Source organism: Homarus americanus, unplaced genomic scaffold (genome assembly GCF_018991925.1).
Source record: "Homarus americanus isolate GMGI-L3 unplaced genomic scaffold, GMGI_Hamer_2.0 scaffold16430, whole genome shotgun sequence".
Taxonomy (NCBI): domain Eukaryota; kingdom Metazoa; phylum Arthropoda; class Malacostraca; order Decapoda; family Nephropidae; genus Homarus; species Homarus americanus.
The window spans coordinates 6,584,898-6,604,038 of NW_024729259.1; the positions used below are offsets into that span (position 1 = coordinate 6,584,898).

The window sequence follows — 19,141 nt, forward strand, 5'->3', positions numbered from 1 at the left end:
ATTTTGAAATTTATGGAAAGTGTGAACCCAGGCCATTTTTTTTAAATATCGTGCGCTACCAACACAAGGGGACAACTTCAAGATGTCATGCTGGATGAATACTTTTACGTTTTTAGGAAATACTTCTTCACACAGAAGGTGGTAGACCTATGGAACAGTCTACCAGCTCAAACTGTGGAATCAAGAACTATTTTGGGCTTCAAAATAGCCCTTGACAAGACCGCCAAGAACCATAGAGGGATTCTACACAGGCCAATGGCCTTCTCTAGACACCACCACCTCTAGTTTGAGTGGCCATAGGTTAAATATAAACTACGTTATATACTTTAAGTGGTTACCCATAATATAAATCCCGTTTTCTCTTATAAAAAAGAGAGACGAGTTGTATGGCTGACTGTGTTATTAATGATATTTTATTTTACTCATTTGTTCTCTTTACCTTTGGTCAGCTCGCTCGCAGATAGTGAGGCCGGGCAGTGCACTGTTACATATAGTTGACAAATACTGGATATGTATGGGCTCTTAAAAATATCCGATCATACGCCACTGTTGATCAAGTGGAGTCTTAAAGGAACTCGCACTTGGTGGGGCTGGGAATCACTCGCTGTTCCCATCTGACCATTCCTCTGGTTCCGCACTAACCTCCACTACTTTCCCCTTATATATAACCCACCAGAAGAGTTCGTCCTTGTTTTTTACCGAATCATCACACTTCTGCTTCTGGCTCATCAGGATTTCTTTGTACCGTTCACTTTGCATTACTGCGCGATCTGGACTTGCGAAAATGTCATCATGAACTCCTTTCAGAGCATCGGACATCATCTATCCAGGGCAAGGAACAGATAAGGTACGGAAGAAAAAAGAAAATTAATTGGTTTTGAACTGTTGGCTCTTAAAGCCACTTAAAACTATAGTAGTGTTTGGCTACACTACAGTTTCAGGAGAAGTCTAAAGTATATTTTGCTGTTCTTCTATTTTTAAAAATTAGGATCAAATTCAATTTGTTAAATTATTCTTTTCAAAATTAGGATAATATTAAAGCCTTTCCCTCTAGATCAGTACCGCAAAATTTCAACACTGCACTTTTACAGCCAATTTATAAATGCCACTCAATTTTAGAGTACAGTACCGCTTTAGAAGCCAACACATAATACAATAATACATATATAATTGGCTCCTTGTTGATTAATACATCATGCATCACATTTTACTCCCATAGACTAAGATTCCGCAAAACATTATTTGTTCGCCTATTATTGCAGAAATGTGTCAAATTGCAGCTGATTGCATTATTCATTTAGATATCAAATTTACACATATTTTTCACTATCATTCGTTTATATTATGATTCACCATTAAATTATCAATTACAAGTTGAATACTCCTTCCCTCGGGTCTCCTCATTCCACCTATGCATCAACTTTTTGTGGCGCTCCAATACATGGCATCTGGAGTCTTCCAGCTGAGCATGGGCGACTGTTGGGCCATCCCTCTGCCTTCGGCCAGCAGGTACCTCTCCAATGTGTCCTCGCTGTAGCTTGACTGACACTAAGATACATAAGGTTTCCTGCCACAGAGAGGATTTGCTGCACTTGCTAATATGTCAGGTGTCATTGGGTGTACAGTATACTGTCGATGTTACAGAATTGTTTGATCCAGAGTTGTATTGCTTCCGGAAAAAAAAATATTCTCATTGAACGTGATGGGTGTGTCCGAGGCAACTCTGAAGTTTACGAATTTGGTTATTAATTGGACAGGAAGTGTCCATTATGCCAAATATATTTTCAGTCACTGATGTATGTATATGTGTGAGTGTGGCCAGGTAGTGTCCATGATGCCAGATATATTTTCAGTCGTGTGTGTGTGTGTGTGTGCATGCGCGGGCAGGTGGTCATCAAGGATTTTTGCCTGGTCTTTTCCTTAGACCACACACATTCCTGTTACCTAGCAATGATAAGGAGAGGAGCTGCAATTCCTTTCCTATCATAACTAGGAGTATATCCCCCATACATCAAACTGAGTAAATCCTTTATCTACCAGGATGAGTCATTTTGTATACTTTCTAGCTTATGGCTGCTGCCCTTGCCAATAACCAGGTAATTATTACTATTATTAAACACATACACTCACACAAATAAACAAACACACACAAACATACCCACACGTTTTATACTATGTATATGTCTACAGTATAAATGAGTAATCAATTAGACAACTTTCAAATTTAACTTAAACAGTCAGGTGAACATGAATAACAATAATTGGAACATGCTTCTTGACACTCGACTTGATAAGGTAGAGAGTGATAAGATAGCAGTTATCGCAGGTCTTACACCAGCCGCCACTCTGACAGACAGCATTGCTAGTGTTGAGTCAGGGAGTACAGTATAGTGCAGAGTGTGGCAGAACGACGTTCCCCCACACACTGTAGTGTTCAACAACTCACTGGGCGCTGGCCGTGCGAGTCTCCTTATCACAACGCCATGACCACCACCTACAGGAAGGAACCAAACTTTCAACAACCCCTCGTGAGGGACATCAAGTACAACGTAAGTAAGGCAGCCACCGGCTCACATGACACGTTCACACAACCCTCATCTAGGTTCACTACTATCATAATATATAGGGCCTATTTATTTTTTCACTCTTGGGAATATTTCACACATTCAACCGTCTTGGTGTTTAATGCATTTATGAAAAACCATCTTGCATCATTAACCGTAATATCTGTGATACAAGCCTTCCCGCTCGATCCTTTCTGATAGTATGAAACTCGCGACATTTAATATATATATATATATATATATATATTCTCCATGTAATATTTGAACAGGAAATGTTACTCACTCTTAAGCATATCGAACTAATGGCAACATTATATTATTTGGCATTGGTGCAACAACAGTGACTTAGCTGCATCGTGTTCTTGAATAACTGGTGGAAACAAGTGTTTTTAATATCATACAAAATCCTTCAATTTCTTATTTATTAAATCACTTTACCTGAAGTCTTCCGCTACTATTATACACGTATTGATGGAGTGGTTCGTGTCAACGGAGTGTTACTGTGAGGTAGTGTGAGAGGACATAATACATGTCTGAGGCTTATCGTGAAAAGCAACAAGAAAAAAGTGTATGAATGAAAAGCAAACGGATCACTATCCCAACCTAACCTAACGCAACGTAACCTAATCTAACGTAACCAAACTTAACCTAACATTATAACTAAACCTATCCTGACCTAACCCTTTCTAATTTAAATATAACAACCTAACCTAATGCCCCGGTTACGTTAGGGTGGTTAATCTTAAGGTACAGTAAGATATGGGATGATCTAAACCAACTTTTCAGTATGTGATCACAGCAATGGGTTCATTTAGTGCACCTTAGATAATTGTTTTATTTTGTCAATTGTGTTGTGGTGACGAAATACACATCCTCCCTTACCACACTACCCTCCCTACCACAATACCTCCCCTACCACAATACCTCCCCTACCACACTACCTCCCCTTAGCACAATACTTACCCTACCATAGCATATCCCGCTTGGTCCATCACATACCTGGTCCATCACTCACCTGGTCCAACACACACCTGGTCCATCACACACCTGGTCCATCACACACCTAGTCCATCACACACCTGGTCCATCACACACCTGGTCCAACACACACCTGGTCCATCACACACCTGGTCGGTCCATCTCACACCTGGTCAGTCCATCACACACCTGGTCCATCACACACCTGGTCCATCACATACCTGGTCCATCACACACCTGGTCCATCACACCTGGTCACACCTGGTCCAACACACTGGTCCATCACACACCTGGTCCATCACATACCTGGTCCATCACACGCCTGGTCCATCACACACCTGGTCCATCACACGCCTGGTCCATCACACCTGGTCCAACACACACCTGGTCCATCACATACCTGGTCCATCACACCTGGTCCATCACACACCTGGTCCATCACATACCTGGTCCATCACACGCCTGGTCCATCACACACCTGGTCACACACCTGGTCCATCACAACACACACCTGGTCCATCACACACTGGTCCATCACACGCCTGGTCCAACACACCTGGTCCAACACACACCTGGTCCATCACACCTGGTCCATCCACCCTGGTCCGTCACGCCTGGTCCATCACACACCTGGTCCATCACACACCTGGTCCATCACACACCTGGTCCATCACACACCTGGGTCCATCACTCACCTGGTCCAACACACACCTGGTCCATCACATACCTGGTCCATCACACGCCTGGTCCATCACACACCTGGTCCATCACACGCCTGGTCCATCACATACCTGGTCCATCACACCTGGTCCCACCTGGTCCAACACACCTGGTCCATCACACACCTGGTCCACACACACACACCTGGTCAACACACACCTGGTCCATCACACACCTAGTCCATCACACACCTGGTCCATCGCATCTGGTCCATCACACGCCTGGTCCATCACACACCTGGTCACACCTGGTCCAACACACACCTGGTCCAACACACACCTGGTCCAACATACATCTGGTCCATCACACACCTGGTCCAACACACACCTGGTCCAACACACACCTGGTCCATCACACACCTGGTCCAACACACACCTGGTCCAACACACACCTGGTCCAACATACATCTGGTCCATCACACACCTGGTCCAACACACACCTGGTCCATCACACACCTGGTCCAACACACACCTGGTCCATCACACACCTGGTTCAATTACTGGACAAAACTGATGTACACAAATTGGGTGAACAAGATTGATGGAAGTTTTAATACATTTTTTTTTAATGGGTGTTAAGAGAATGTGTTTGATGTTAGTTAGGAGTTCTTTTATATCTTGAGTTGCAAGGAATATTGAACTTGGGACTTCAGAACACCTTGTACAGATTGTTAGGTCACATGAGGGCGTGGGTAGGTGTGTCAGCATCATCCACTGCAGCAGATCGTCAGCACTGGCTAGCTCCTCCCAGCTGAACCAAGTATATCTTCTGTTTTGGTCTTCTTTATCTCTGCCTACCAAACGATAGCCAGTCTACATGTTTACTAGTACAGCTTTTAACGCTATTTATCTGTACAAGACTAAATCACAAACACACTCACATGTGATTGTACGTAGGCCTACTGTACATTATGAGATATTTTTTTATTCCGGCACTATTATAATTATCAGCTGTGAGTGACGTAATAATATGGCGGTGTGTTCCTGAAAACCTTCAGCTCACCTCTACGTAGGAGAGAGTTAAGTCTATCACCATCTTAGCCTTGGCGTTCACCTCCACGCTGAGGCAGGTTGACGCCCCTGTGTATGTGTTTGGTGGCCATGGATACGGTCATCACCTTGTTTATTATTGCTGTCGACTCTTTTTCCGCTGAATAATGAAAATTACTCTGAACAGACATTCTTACGATACTTTGTCTTTGAAATTTAATACGTTTGTCACTATCAACAATTCACCGGAAATAATATGAAATAACTTTTTAGTTATACGTAATTTGTTACAATTCAATGTCCTTCACCTTCAACGTGACAACATTATCCCCTACCAAGCTTTATAAAAGATACTAGTCAACAAGTATCAAGACATTTGTTGGTAGTCAGTACAGATAACAGAGACGCAGTTCAGAACATTGTGAGGGCCTTGTTGGGGGGTGGGGAGTAGTCTCCAGCACGGGCTGCGTAGCGGAATATTTATTTGCGTAAAATTTTGTTAAATTTGATCAGAGGTGTCCTTAAAACTGATCCTGTTTACACCACATACTACCATCAACTAGGTTTAAATGCCATAACAAAATAAACCTTGACGTCACTGTGTGGTCGTAACGAAATACCGCCACATGACAGCTCAAGAAATTTGTTGACGTCATAATGTTGAAGGCCTTTAAGCGTGTAACAAGGGTTCGTAAATATATCAACAAGATCTTAAGACTTTTTTATTAATTACTCAAAATTTGCGACAAACTCACCAGATGACATGCGGCCAATCACAACTTAAAAAGGCAAAAAAATTTCGTTAATAAGTAGACATTTTCCAGAGGGCGGCATGTGTGAGTAATATCATTCATGAACCACCTAACTCTAAGCTGCTGTATACTAGCCTTTTTTTTTAATTAAATAGGTTAGATATAATCAAATTTAGTTTGGCTGGTTTGTTTTGCCGGTTGTAAAAGAAATTGCTTGGAATTTCTCGAGAAGGAAGTTATGAAAAAAAAAATGCTGCGGAGTGTGGGCCATTTACGAGGTACAAAACATAATTTCTTCTGTACAAATCTGTAAAATATCTTTATTTGGGTTAGGTGAAGAATGTAATACAGGTTACAATTTTACATACCCTACGTATACATAATTATTTTGGTTCAATGTTCTGGTACTATTCTTTTGTATTAGTGGTGGTCCAGTCCCCACCTCCAAGGCCTCGTTCCATCTGCTCGGTTATGTAAAAGAAAATGTGGGTTGAGTCAATCTGGATCAAAAGATTAGATAAAGATCGCTCAAGGAACACACACACACACACACACCCTCTTCCTTCCACCCTCTGTTACGTTATCTCTGGCAGTGTGTGTCACTTCCTTCGTAACAGCGCCCTGTGTGTTATGCAACTTTTCACTAATTTATCACATAAGACTTAGCTTTATATTATTTTTCATTTTTTGTTTTGTTTAGTCGACATATTTTGTTTTCTTCATTATAGAACGGAGTGGTGATGGGCGGGTTCACCAGGAGCTGCCAAAACATTGATGGAATTTAAGACCATGTAATGTCCCCACTCCATCTACTTCCACCATCAACCACTTCACTACCAACACACTACTATCAATACATCCATTACCATTACTACAACAACTACCACGTCTACTATTCGACAAACTCCCCCTCCTAAACACATAGTCGCACACACAGTTAGCACGACCATCATTCACCATCAACACACACACACACACACCTCTGCACTGCACATCTCCATACATCACCAAAACAACAATCACCACGTGAATGCAGAACTTGTGATGATAACTTTACACATGGTTGCAGGACTACGACGTGGAAAGCGGCATGAGCAAGAGGGTGAACTGTCTGGTGGGATTCACTGTGGTGTCAATCATCATAGGTGCCGCTGGCCTCGCCCTCTCCATCATGCTCCTTCTGCAGGTGAGTCTTCCCTCTTCTGGGTGCCTGAGAGAGTATATCTGCGTGTGGGGGGGGCGTAGGGGAGAAAGGAAGAGAGATAGAGAAAGGAGGTGAATTAAAGGATGTTAAAAGGGAAAGAGAGGAGATGAAGAGGGAAGAATGGGAGATAAAGAGGGAGAAGGAGTGAATGCAAAGGAAAGAGAGAAGGAGATGAAGAGGGAAGAGAGAACGAGAAAAAGAGGGAAAGTGGAGGACATAAAGAAGGAACGTGAAGGAGATAAAGAGGGAAGAAGAGGAGATAGAGAAGGAGAAAAAGAGATGGCTGAGACAGAGAGAGAAAGGAAGAAGGAAATAAAGAGAGAATGAGAGGTACAGTATACAGTGTGGAAGAAGAGGGTGTGAAAGCTATAGATAGATACATGAATATATATATATATATATATATATATATATATATATATATATATATATATATATATATATATATATATATATATATATATATATATATATATATATATATATATATATATATATATATAGAGAGAGAGAGAGAGAGAGAGAGAGAGAGAGAGAGAGAGAGAGAGAGAGAGAGAGAGAGAGAGAGAGAGAGAAAACATGAGTGATGAGGGCAGTAATACAATGTTGTTCACGGTGACAGGGGTCGCTGCTGTCAACCAAGGAGGGGGTGGACGTAGCAACCTTACAGCAACGGGTGAAACTCCTCGAGCGTCTGGTAGGTTCTGTCACCCTTCCCTGCTGTACTGTGTTGTAATGTGCTGTGCTGTACTGTGTTGTAATGTGCTTGTGTTGTACTGTGTTGTAATGTGCTTGTGTTTTAATGCGCTGTGCTGTGTTGTAATGTGCTGTGCTGTACTATGTTGTAATGTACTGCGATGTTTTGTGTGGTGGTGCTATGTTGCGAGAGGACTGTGGTGTGTGGTGGTGGGAAGTGAATTTAGAATTTTAACGCGGTAGCAGCTACTTTTTTGTGCATCCCCATACTCATCCTGTGAACGGTAGTGCGATAGGATACAGGGCAGAGGTCACGAAGGGTCTTGTATTGAATATTACATAATAGGTGAGTTATCTACTTGGTGTAAAATGTCGATACTGTATAGTCATCGGGTATCAGCTCTCTCACCTTCACAAATAAGAGCTTTGGTATTGCTTGCAGAATGTGCTTGAGCTCTTGATCTGTTCCTAATAGGTTCTAATTTCTCACGTCATGCGTTTAGAAGTCTATGTTGAAGGGAATCCACAACAACATGGTCTTTATAGGGGAGGTATATATATTTGTCAGTCGTTTAGGCAGTTACATGGGTGTTGAAATAACGGAGTGTACTGTTGTGTCTCAGGTTTGTAAAGATTATCTTGGCCAAACTTCTTCATAGTTATGTGTAGGATCCATTACATTCATATATTCAGTGACTAGTCTAACGTGTTCTCGCAGTTTTATTAGACACTATTATCTGGATACTCACACAAGAGCCTTGAAATGCTATCATGGTGGTGGCATAAATTATTCTGTCTTTGACACTGGGTATTCCCAGTTCTTTCCTCAAGTTAAATACATAAGTGCTCATGAAACACTAAACACATGGACTTTTGGTGAATGTGGATCATGCGCCTCTGGCACTGTTTTTCATGGCTTTCACTTTATTGTTATATTTCTGTGTTGCTTGATGAAGTTTTATTTGACATTTTTGGCTCACCAACTTTTCTCTTGAGTACATTTTTAGTTGCAACCCGTACTCCGTACGTGTATGGCAGCATAAGTTCTTGGTTTTGAACTTCCTATTTTTGTTTTATTCTGATTATCCTTGTTCTTTAAGCCCCCCATTCTCTTTTCATTCATTCGATAGTGAGAGATGGTATGGACATTTTTTCTTTTGTCTATAAACGACTTTTACTCCGCATTCTATCACTCGACTCACTCTTATGCCGAGGAATCCTGTACCCTTCATTCTTCAACTTCTCTGTTTTATATCTATTTTGTATTGTTCACAGTAAAAATATAAGCATGCTAGATATCACTCTAGCTGGGTGTTAAACGGGAGTCTCCATAACCATTTTCCCGAGCAGCATTAACTATTACACCCATGTCCCTGTAAGCAGTGTTGAGATATCTATGATGAGTTTTCTTCCTTATTTACGTTTCTACTTTCACTACCCATTTTCCAGCCTTTCTCTTCTTCGCATCGTTGTTTATCTTTGCATTTACAAGTATTTTCTTTTGGTCACGGTTTCCAGGACCCTCCAAGCGTTGAATGTACGACTATCTCCCTCAATAAGGTCGTGATTTTGGCGTCATCCCGTGCCCTGATTTTTTTTTTACGGGATTAGCCCACTAGGGTCAATGACCCACATCAGAGCCTGGGGGCGAAAATATAATAATAATAATAATAATAATAATAATAATAATAATAATAATAATAATAATAATAATAATAATAATAATAATAATAATAATAATAATAAAAATAATAATTTCAATAATAATAATAATATAATAATAATAATAATAATAATAATAATAATAATAATAATAATAATAATAATAATAATAATAATAATAATAATAATAATAATAATAATAATAATAATAATAATAATAATAATAATAATAATAATAATAATAATAATAATAATAATAATAATAATAATAATAATAATAATAATAATAATAATAATAATAATAATAATAATAATAATAATAATAATAATAATAATAATAATAATAATAATAATAATAATAATAATAATAATAATAATAATAATAATAATAATAATAATAATAATAATAATAATAATAATAATAATAATAATAATAATAATAATAATAATAATAATAATAATAATAATAATAATAATAATAATAATAATAATAATAATAATAATAATAATAATAATAATAATAATAATAATAATAATAATAATAATAATAATAATAATAATAATAATAATAATAATAATAATAATAATAATAATAATAATAATAATAATAATAACAATAATAATAATAATAATAATAATAATAATAATAATAATAATAATAAATAATAATAATAATAATAATAATAATAATAATAATAATAATAATAATAATAATAATAATAATAATAATAATAATAATAATAATAATAATAATAATAATAATAATAATAATAATAATAATAATAATAATAATAATAATAATAATAATAATAATAATAATAATAATAATAATAATAATAATAATAATAATAATAATAATAATAATAATAATAATAATAATAATAATAATAATAATAATAATAATAATAATAATAATAATAATAATAATAATAATAATAATAATAATAATAATAATAATAATAATAATAATAATAATAATAATAATAATAATAATAATAATAATAATAATAATAATAATAATAATAATAATAATAATTAATAATAATAATAATAATAATAATAATAATAATAATAATAATAATAATAATAATAATAATAATAATAATAATAATAATAATAATAATAATAATAATAATAATAATAATAATAATAATTAATAATAATAATAATAATAATAATATAATAATAATAATAATAATAATAATAATAATAATAATAATAATAATAATAATAATAATAATAATAATAATAAAAATAATAATTTCAATAATAATAATAATATAATAATAATAATAATAATAATAATAATAATAATAATAATAATAATAATAATAATAATAATAATTTTAATTATAATACTAATAATTATGGACCATAAATAATATTAAAAAGAAAGGATCCCTAGTGAGAAACGATGTGTATGTTGTGTTGTCAAAGTAAGGGAAACAATTGAAATCCTGCAATTGTGTGTAAATCAGGCAGGAAGTCAGATCAAGCAATCTGGGAATTGGTCACAATTTCTGTGATTCCTTGTGGAAGCAGGATCTACCATTAGACAACACATTATGCTTCCAATATATTTAAACAAAATATATTCAATGAGTATTCTTGCGTCAATTTGTTAATGTTGATAACTTTTATCACCAGAGTGGCATTCCTGACCCTACCAAGAGCGTTATTGACATCTCTCCCGCCGGGGAAGACGGGGAATCGTCGGCGGAGAACCCGCTATTAAGGGGCATCCTGCCTGAAAACTTGAAGCCTCCCGCAGGTGAAGTGGACCATGACTCAACGATCAACGAGGACAAACCAGACGACGGCCACGACCACTCCAACCATCACAACCACCTCGACCACCACGTCCAGCCTCACCCAGAAGACGGTGACAACAACAAACAAAAGGGGTTTGTCTTCGGTATCACTGTTACTGATCTCTACAGATCAGCATAAAGTTTGGACACGTAGAGAGGCCCCGAGGCCAGTGTACAACCCAGGAGACGAAAAAAACAAAGGCAAACTTGACATATAAAAAACTAAATACAATCACAGAGAAATACTTTGAAAGATTGGAATAGGAGGATGAGGTGAAAGCTTGTCCCGTGTGTTGAGTGTGTAAACCTCTATATGCTGAGGAGTGTGTGGGCTGGAGCGGTATGTGGGGAGTGAGGCAGGTTGGCGTTAATTTGTGGAGTGAGGGTGTGGTCAGGGACGGGGGGCCTAAGACAAGTGAGGATATCCACTTCTAAATTCCTGTGACTGCTCATAAATAGATGATTCACAGAAGTTCCAGGTCGTCTTCTTTTCCCCCTGTATTACAGGACACTAGCTCGACTCTACTGTAGAGCTGGGAGAGGGAGGAAAGCTGATTCGACTTTTGAACGTGACTGTGCAGTACATGTACAGTATAGTACTGTACATAGTCTATTAAGCTAAACTCTCTCTCCAGATCACACACATCTGGCTGGACAGTTTAAAATAGAAGGCAAACATCAGGACAGGTTCTGGTTAATTTGACATCAAATGTAATTTGCTTGCAAAATATTCGCAAAATTCAAATTCATATTTTTGGAACTCAATTTTGCACATACAGTATATATATATATATATATATATATATATATATATATATATATATATATATATATATATATATATATATATATATATATATATATATATATATATATATAGATAGATAGATAGATAGATAAAATCACACAGCATTTTCTTATACAATACAGTATGTAATATAATTTTGTCAAGAGAGTGGCGAATATTTAGAATACCAAGTAATATTATATACAAAACATTAAGACAAAAGAGAAACAATTGAATCAACATTATGCGACGATGCTGAAAACAAAAACTATAATAATATATACGTAGTCTTGGGGGTGGGTGTTAACGTTACCGTATTACTGCGCCTCAACAACTTGGGTCTTTCAGGTGATAACGAGGTTAATAAATTAATTAGTACATCAACAATTAGAAATTATAAGATATGTAACTCTGTTAGGCGTTAGGTATAACATTAGGGTGAATTTAGTTACCTGCCGGAAATTTTTTTTTTTATTTATTTATTTTTTTCCCAGACTTGAGGGAGGTGACTTGGAGGACCCGGTCCCCTACAACCCTCACAACGATGACGACGAGGACAGTGACAGGGAGGGTTCCGGGGACTGCCCTGTCTATTCCCGCCCAGCCTGCCCCAGAGGAATTAGCATATGTGAAAGCAATGACGCGTGTCCCATTCCTATATGCTGTAAGCCCGACAACAACTAACACATCATCACCTACACCAGCTATATCGTGTTGGTAGTTAGTTGTGCGTCGCTTACAGGAGAGTGGTCCTATTAGACACTGCTCCTCTACCCATTATCTAGTCTAATTTGAAAACACAATTCACAGTACAGTATATGAATGAGTGCTCTTTTTGTGGTTCAGTGAAGGACTGTATTATACCGTATATATATGCATTCAACATGATTATAAAAGGTACATTTTATCATTCGTATATTATTAAGACCAATTTTTTATGTTATAATGTTATTACTGCGCTTCAATAATTATGAGAGATAGTGAGAGATAGAACTCTTTTAGACCAGGTAGTGTGTGTTAGTCAGCGCAGTAGCTCCAAGACCGTGAAACCTTGAGACTTCAAACTTTGTGAGCATACTAAGAGAGCCCTGGGGGTGTGCACCTTGGTGTTACTTTTAAAATTTGGCTAAAAACAAATTTGTTCTTACAGTATGAAAACATTTCTCACTGTCAAAACCCCCTGCAGACGTTGATGACTACATATATATATATATATATATATATATATATATATATATATATATATATATATATATATATATATAAATATATATATATATTTATCTCATGTAGATCCACAATAAAAACGTGGATAAGATAAATCTTGATAAAATCACACGGGAAAAGGGAAACAATGGAGCTCCGGTGCTCCGTTGTTTCCCTTTTCCCGTGTGATTTTATCAAGATATATATTTATATATATATACACAGTATTAGCTTCCATTAAGCTTTGTTCAGTGTACAAATTATTAAGCCCATCATACTGCTGAATGCAAAATGGTACTTAAGTAAACTAACAAATATAAGATATTTAAGTTAATCATATCTCTTTTGGCCGGTGTTGGATTAACCTCTGTGCAACTAGCAAATGCTATGGTTCCTGTGCTTAAGGGAAACCCGTAACCATAAGAAAATAAATTTGCGCATTTCAATACGACTGTTAGAAACAAATCTAGTCTCATATGGCAACATAAACCGAGGAATATGTGTTCAAACAGCGCGCCAAATCTACCATTCTCAGCTGTGAATTCCAGTCGTGTGCAACTGAATGCAACCCTGATATCGCATTGGTTGGGATGTCCTGCATAACAGGAATAACATTCAATAAAAATGGGGGTTTTATTAGTTAGGTAGATGTAAAACATTTTATGTTGTGCTTCTGATTTGAAAAGAGTAGGCGTTGTCTTTGAATTTTTTTTTTCATGTTATCGACCATGTACAGTTGCGGACAAAATTCCCTGAACTTCTGGGTCGTATATATAATAAGTTTATATCTAATAACGCTGCTTTTCATCATATATTATGGCGGAACCACAAAAGGGAAAAAAAATCCTTCACACAGAAAATTCCAATCCCTTTCTCCTAATGATCCTCAGGTACCTACAGTATATGCCAGACACTGCCAAGTGTCCAGGGAATTTTGCCCGCAGCTGTACGAGTGTTAATCCTTTATTTCACGTAGAAAACACCAAGAACAGTGGCCTGTATAGTGTGATGGGCAGGCTTGAAATGTTTAGTTTTTTCTCTCTATCAAATGTTGCTGTAATTACAATACTTTTCTTATCTGCCTCGAGAATACCATCCGGTGGTGAAATGGAGCATAGGAAAATATTCTGACTCCGTTATTCGAATTTGGGGGTTGTCAGTCACGCGAATTCGTTCAGTTTCATTTTTGGTGTCATTCTTGGTCAGAAGATCCTTCGGCATGCTGATAATCTGAGTAGTACACTTCATAAGAAAGGTCTGTCAGCAAAGTTGGATTTATCCTTTGGTTCATCACCTTATCACCATGACAAGTGTAATTTAAACGATCACTTCAGAAAAAATGTACTTCGATGCATTAGATCTAGTGTGTGGAACAATTAAGGACTCATAAGATCAAGTTGATTTTAAAACTTACATGGAAATTAAAAAAAAATGCTTTTAGATTCTGTTAACTCTGACATCATTTGCCATTGTATTGCTTTTCTTTAAGTCTGTAGCAGTGACTTCCAGGAAGAAACCCCCAAGGCACACCTGAAGATGCTATACAGCAATCACAATGAACCGACACCAGCAGACCTTTCAGATGTGGTAGCATATGTGAGGGGCTTTCTCCAGCCTCATAAGAGTAAATGAAGGAAACTATGCGTTTTGTAAGACTCGTCATGCCTGCTACAGATGCTACGAGTGAATGTGTTTTTATTGCACCGAAGCATCTGAAGCAACAGCGTCTGAATCATACTATGGTTACCTATATTTATAGAGCAAAATGTTTATGCGATTTCTGGGCTCATAATGCACCATATAATTATGTTAAGTAACATATAACGAACTTCAACCGTTCTTTGTATTTCAGCTTGTAATGTCATTGCAGGATCGGTATTAGATTTGTTTCGAACTGTTATTAGAAGAATTAGAAGAATTGTGTTACTTGTGTTATTATTTGTATTGTTTTAAAAGACTAAAGTGTTATTTCTGATACTTTTCCTGTAATAAACAAAAGCTTGGTATGTGTTTTCCTTACTCATAATGAAATTCGTATATATATATATATATATATATATATATATATATATATATATATATATATATATATATATATATATATATATATATATATATATATATATATATATATATATATATATATATATACATATATATATATATATATATATATATATATATATATATATATATATATATATATATATATATATATATATATATATATATATATATATATATATATATATATATATATATATATATATATATTATAGTAAGATTGTGAAACCAGTAACTTCGTAAAATCCTTGGAAATTTCAGTACAGATACAGTACATGTAATTTCATGTAATTACGGTTTCAAACAGGGACCTCACGAAATTGCTGAAATTTTGTAATAATTTTTAGACGTTCTTATTCAGGCTTTAAACAATTTGTCGAGACTACCATATCATTTATGCCTTGTTTCCTAATGGACGTATACTTTACGTGAAACACCAAGTTGTTGACGTAAGTGTGACTTATCTCCACCTAGTAAGTTTACCTACAGCCTGTATAACACATTAGTACAACACTGAAGTGAACCACAAGAGTAGAAGGATAATGTTATACAGTTTGTTTATTACGTTGTTTTGGTGGTGATTTGTGTTGGTAGGTCTGCCTGCGGACGTCTTCGAAGGCAATGATTTGAAGAAAAAAATTAACTTGTATCATGTTACCGATATATGACTATTAAATATAGTTGTGTTTTACCTCATTATAAGTTTTGTTTTTGTTTTATTCAGTTAATAAACTGAGTTAAACAAAATAAGAAAAAAATATAAGTTTCTTCACAGTTGACTGACACTGAGACACTGATGAGGACAAAGGCTGGAAGTGTTGTTTCAGTGGTTCATGACATCGGTGATATGTTTGTTACAATGAACTCATTCATCGGGGAAAATAGTCTTTATAATTGAAAAGTTAAAGATTTATGTGCATAGAATAATTTTAGTTGAAATTAAAGAAAAATAATTGCATGGTTTCTAGGTCATATATTTGGTAAATTCAGGGAGAGAGATCTGAGAGAAACAATCGAAGTCTCTTACAGTAATGAGACAGGTCCATTCGTCCCATGAAGTTCCGAAACCTGCTTTGAAATAACCGCTATGGCCAGTCTTGTTGCCGGTGTTGTGCTAAGAAGTGCCAAAGTGTTATAAAGGAAAGATAAAGTGTCATCTTTGGTGAGGGAATGAACAATCAAGAGGTAAGTGGTGGTCACACGAGTTGTATGGAGGACTTCACAGCCAACGAGTTATTTGTTTTGATGTTTATATTCATACTAGATTTTCATCAGTGAGTTGTGATATAATATTGTCAGGGAAATTGCTTCGTTTGGTAGATAATTAGGCGACTAGGTGTGCACTACTTTGTCTGACACACACACTACTTCGTCTTTCTCCGATCGGGTCGATGGACTCGTCGCCAGTATATGTTAATAAGCCAAACGGAACGGGCAGCTGCTCTCACAGCCACAAAATACGTCAAATTACATCATATATTAAGTTCTTTCTGTTTAATATGCCGGGGTGACGGCAGGGTTGAGCCTCACGGCTAGGAAGTTAGGTAAAGTTAGGTAGGTTTCTATGGTTGGTTGGTTATATGTCTGATATTTTCTCATAAATTGGGATTTCCAAAGAAAATGAAGTCAGATTTAAATAAAGTACACCGAAATATACCAGAAAAATACATTTCCCTATAAAAACAAAGGGGACTTTAAAACGAATCTTTACTCTTATTAGACTTATCAAACTTGATTTTGAAGTCAATAAAATGTTGAAATATTCTGAGATTGTCATGGTGGGAACTCAGAAATTAAGAAATTTGAAAAATGTAAAGGTTATCTAGAATATTTTTGCACGCATCTACCACAACTCAAGAGAAGCACATCTCCAGAATTCAAAACTTGTGGTGGATGGGGGGCATAAAACCCGAGTCGATTATGTTATAGTAGGTAGAGCGGCAATGGTAATGACGATATAACCCACTCGATGGTGTGCCGGCTGAGGACGTAACTTACATAAGGCTCTTATAAGTATAATTTTTTGAGTGTTCCAGCATGAATACCCCACCATAATGCTTGGCCGAGCGTCAATAGTATTAGCTGAAATTTCTTGATGGCATACTACTGTATATATATATATATATATATATATATATATATATATATATATATATATATATATATATATATATATATATATATATATATATATATATATATATATATATATATATATATATATATATATATATATATATATATATATATATATATATATATATATATATATCTTGATAAAATCACATGGAAAATGGAAACAACGGTGCTCCGTTGTTTCCATTTTCCGTGATATCAAGATCTTATCCACGTTTTCATTGTGGATTTACATGATATATATATATATATATATATATATGCTTCATAGGCAGCTTTCCTTTAAATTAGGATTCTCATTTCCACCCCACCTCACACATTACACACCACCACCACACTACCACATCATGACACTGCCACACCACGACACTCGCACACCACTCACTACTACACCATCACACTGCCATACCACCTCGCACACCACTCACCACCACACTATCACACCACCACACCCCACCACTATACTGCCCCACCACCTCACACATCACTCACAATTATCACCACACTATCACACTACAACACCATTACACTACCACAATGCCACACCACAACACTACCAAAGGTGGTATACACATTTTGCACCTAGATTAATTTAAAATATCTTACTACCACACCACAGCAGCACCACACAAAACACACCAGTACATTGCTATACCACACAACCATGCCGCCACACTGCTACACCACCACTTACAACATTACTCACCACACCACATCACATCAACACCATTCTACCACACCACCACACTGCTACACCACCACTTACATTTACTCTCTGACGCACTACCACACCACAGCACCACCACACTACCACACTGCTATACCACCTCACACATCACTTACCACAACTTTCACAACTGAACGTGTCATCTGACTTTCTCACGAAGAAAAACTTTGTATTACCAGTTTGTATTATACACCTAAGCACGTACAGATTGTATCGACCGATATTGTATAAATGGAGTGAATTAAACCTGATTCATTTTAGGTTTATTCGGTTTCTTTTCATAATGTGTTTTATTTGTTGAATATTTTCCTAGTTTGGGTTGTTGTTGTTGTTGTTGTGGACGGTGAGCACGCCAGTAGGACACATCTGTTACACCCTAACAGTTGGTGACTGGCAATGTGTGTGAAGGGAGAGTGTGTGTCTCCAGCTATCCTCTATTTTAGCAGGTATACAGTATGTTTAACAGTGGAACAAAAGCTATAATCATCATTATTAGTTTCATTTTATTAATGCAGCAGAATTTTGCTGCAATTCCTTACACAAATACTTCTAGTTTTTGAGAGATTTTCGTGCATGTTTTGCATTCTTCACACACGCGTTTGTCGGAGAATTAACTCGGAGTGAAAGTCACCGCGAAGTGCGTCTTACTCACGAAAGTCCAACGACCTTTTCCTTGTGTATCAAGTCCAGTCACCTACACCGCCAACAATGTCACAAGGGTCGTGCACTTTTCTCCTAGGTGTTACTTTTACCTGCTTGACCCACCATATTTTTGTAACCTGTAGAGGTCTTCCAGTCAACCGCCATAATGCTGGTCAGCGGGACACAATCTTTGTATAAGTCAA

The 19,141-nt window shown here is 36.3% G+C and overlaps 1 protein-coding gene across 1 annotated transcript; it reads left to right on the plus strand.

Annotated features, from left to right (window-relative positions):
• Positions 1 to 2,335: 2,335 nt before the first annotated feature.
• Positions 2,336 to 13,070, plus strand: LOC121866491. Its single transcript, XM_042366213.1, has 5 exons — positions 2,336 to 2,549; positions 7,073 to 7,189; positions 7,830 to 7,904; positions 11,213 to 11,469; positions 12,658 to 13,070. Exons 1-5 carry the CDS (start codon positions 2,484 to 2,486, stop codon positions 12,845 to 12,847), a joined length of 705 nt encoding a protein of 234 aa, XP_042222147.1. The 5' UTR covers positions 2,336 to 2,483; the 3' UTR covers positions 12,848 to 13,070.
• Positions 13,071 to 19,141: the final 6,071 nt, after the last annotated feature.

What these genes read in the sequence shown, in the direction of transcription:
- LOC121866491 (XM_042366213.1), top strand. Translation starts at nt 2,484, where the DNA reads ATGACCACCACCTACAGGAAGGAACCAAACTTTCAACAACCCCTCGTG. An exon ending in TGAAACTCCTCGAGCGTCTG is followed by an intron (nt 7,905 to 11,212) that starts GTAGGTTCTGTC and finishes TTTTATCACCAG; the next exon opens with AGTGGCATTCCTGACCCTAC. An exon ending in GACAACAACAAACAAAAGGG is followed by an intron (nt 11,470 to 12,657) that starts GTTTGTCTTCGG and finishes TTTTTTTCCCAG; the next exon opens with ACTTGAGGGAGGTGACTTGG.